The sequence below is a fragment of the Trypanosoma theileri genome (genome assembly GCF_002087225.1).
Source record: "Trypanosoma theileri isolate Edinburgh chromosome Unknown TM35_Tth_5_V1, whole genome shotgun sequence".
Lineage (NCBI taxonomy): Eukaryota > Euglenozoa > Kinetoplastea > Trypanosomatida > Trypanosomatidae > Trypanosoma > Trypanosoma theileri.
The window spans coordinates 441,484-443,785 of NW_021639847.1; the positions used below are offsets into that span (position 1 = coordinate 441,484).

Genomic DNA, 2,302 nt, shown 5'->3' on the forward strand with positions numbered 1-2,302 from the left:
AAAAAAAAAAAAAAACACAAAGAGAAGAAACAGAAGCGCAAGTTGTGGAAGCATTACAAAAAAACTCTCGCAACGAGAGAATCAAGGAGCGGAATTGGAAATAAGAAAACATCTCCACACAAGCACGTGAAGATGTCTCCCACAAGCTGTGGAAAGAGAGGGTTAACCACACCCTACGGGTTAATGTTGAACCCCCAAAATCATGTTATCCAGGAATACAGGAATTTCAACAGTTGGGTTGGAATGTAGGAGCCAGGCGGGAGGAGAAAATCCGGACTGTTGAAGGAATGATGAATTATATAGTGGAGACATCACCAAGCCAAGTGTTAACCGAATATCAAAAAAAAAGAATTTTTTCCCATGTCAGCAAATAAATACTGGCGCAGCCTATACCGCCGTATGGAAAAATGTTCTGCAATGGACGAACACTATTAGCAGTGAAGGGATTACGGCACCAAAGGCTCAAATGGGATGATAGCTTTACAGAGATCTTCAGATAATACAAACAGTTAAGGATTATCCCGGAGTGAAGATGCAGGACATTTGGGAGGATACCATTGACCCTCAAAAAAACAGGATGATCCCTTTCATACAGGCAGCCGTAAAGCGGCAGAAGAAACATTCGGCACCACCAATACCGTTTCATTATTTGATTTAAAGGCATTTTTTTTTCCAGGCGACTCTACCGGTGAACATACGAGCAAGTTTCCGTTTCCGCACGGAATCAAGTGAGCTCGTTAAGTTCACTCGCCTTCTCATGGACTACAAATGTAGTCCTGAGATTTTAAAACACTATTACAAGAGTTCTCGCTGGTGATCCTTTATTGGTATTGCTGAAGTATTCAGTACCCAAGCTATAAAAAATACATCTTTGGATTGATAACATGAGAATAAGTGGTCCACACGAAAAGGTGGGAAGTTTGGGGAGGGCAAAACATACATAATATTGCAAAGCTGTAGAGTCACTATTGAGGACCAACAGTTAAACACAAAAGAATATGATTTCATGGGAGTACACCTTAACCACAAGGAAAACACGGTTTCCCTAAGCCAAAAGATAATAAAGAGATTGCAAGAAGCACCACTATTGGAACACTCAAAAGTTGAAGAATTAGATAGTACAGTTTCACACATGATGTGCGCAGCAGGGGTAAGGGGTGAGTCTTTTTTCCCTTATTACTTCTTCTTAAAAATAGCGCGCCGACGATTGTCACATTTAAACTGGGGTATATTACGGCCACAAGACCAGACAAATTTATCATCCAATGCGAGGGAAATTGGGTAAAATTGGCTCAAAACACTGTTAATGAACGAGCCCTTTTTTTTCCCCCGCCGCAGCACTTGCCATCCACGGCAACGCTGGTAACAGACACATCCATTGTACGGATGTGGAACGTTGTTGTTTAAGGATTCAAGGGAAGTTCTGGCGGCAGGTGTTGTGTGGGAGCATTTGACCCTCACACATGATATCTCAAGCAGAGGCGCGTGCACTTCATTTCGCTTTTCTTGGTTGTAAAACGCATTTAACATGTCCTTGGACATTCGTATAGACAACAGAATGATAATGCACATTTATGCAAAAAAGGAAATGCGCATTCACAGGCGTTAGTGACGGAGGCCGACGCCAAAGATAGAGAGTTTTGTGATCACATGGAATACGAGCCACGTGAAGTTACGTCACCTCAAAGGACAATTCGGCGGATGGCATATCTAGAGGGGAAACCATCAAAAAAATTGAACGTTGCGAAAGGGTGTGGAACTTGCGATGGGAAGAGCGAAAGGCGGGTTAAAAGGGCTTCTCACAGCACTTCCATTTCGTCAGTTCTGGTATTAATCAAAAAAACAACTATAGAGAGAGAAAATATTGGGTGCACTTTTATTTTTCATGGGGAAGTTATGGTTCTTACAGATAATTCTTATATATTACTCTTTGATTCTCCTTTTTATTTGATTTATTAAAGGGTGGAGGTAAAGCAAGGTTTAAATTATTCTTTCTTTTATTCATTCTTCCCCTTCACCTTCACGAAGGTGTTTTTTTTTTTTTTTTTTTTACTTTGAGACTAATCCTTCTTATCTTTTTTCTTGATATATTTATGGTGAAAATAATCCTTCCTGTGGTTGTTTTGTTTATTTACCATAGTACCTGTGATGAGTTTTTTTTTTTTTTTTTCATTTGTACGGTTCTGCGTAATCGATTGCTCAGAACGCATTATCCGTTTGAAAAGGACGTACATAACCAGCATCAGTTTTTGATGTGTTTCTATTTGTACACTTCCCGTTTTCTTTTTTTTTTTTTTTTTTT

The 2,302-nt window shown here is 39.7% G+C and overlaps 4 protein-coding genes across 4 annotated transcripts; 1 reads left to right on the forward strand and 3 right to left on the reverse strand.

Moving 5' to 3' along the window:
• Positions 1-337: 337 nt before the first annotated feature.
• On the reverse strand, positions 338-664 carry TM35_000052490 (uncharacterized protein; the record flags this gene model as incomplete). Its single annotated transcript, XM_029022904.1, has 1 exon — positions 338-664. The coding sequence occupies one exon, from the start codon at positions 662-664 to the stop codon at positions 338-340; it is 327 nt and encodes a 108-aa protein (XP_028885719.1).
• Positions 665-795: 131 nt separating this feature from the next.
• Positions 796-1,134, reverse strand: TM35_000052500 (uncharacterized protein; the record flags this gene model as incomplete). Its single annotated transcript, XM_029022905.1, has 1 exon — positions 796-1,134. One exon carries the CDS (start codon positions 1,132-1,134, stop codon positions 796-798), a length of 339 nt encoding a protein of 112 aa, XP_028885720.1.
• A 42-nt stretch (positions 1,135-1,176) lies between these two features.
• On the reverse strand, positions 1,177-1,542 carry TM35_000052510 (uncharacterized protein; the record flags this gene model as incomplete). Its single annotated transcript, XM_029022906.1, has 1 exon — positions 1,177-1,542. One exon carries the CDS (start codon positions 1,540-1,542, stop codon positions 1,177-1,179), a length of 366 nt encoding a protein of 121 aa, XP_028885721.1.
• Positions 1,543-1,650: 108 nt separating this feature from the next.
• Positions 1,651-1,959, forward strand: TM35_000052520 (uncharacterized protein; the record flags this gene model as incomplete). The annotated part of the gene is made up of 1 exon (XM_029022907.1): positions 1,651-1,959. One exon carries the CDS (start codon positions 1,651-1,653, stop codon positions 1,957-1,959), a length of 309 nt encoding a protein of 102 aa, XP_028885722.1.
• Between the last annotated feature and the right edge of the window lie 343 nt (positions 1,960-2,302).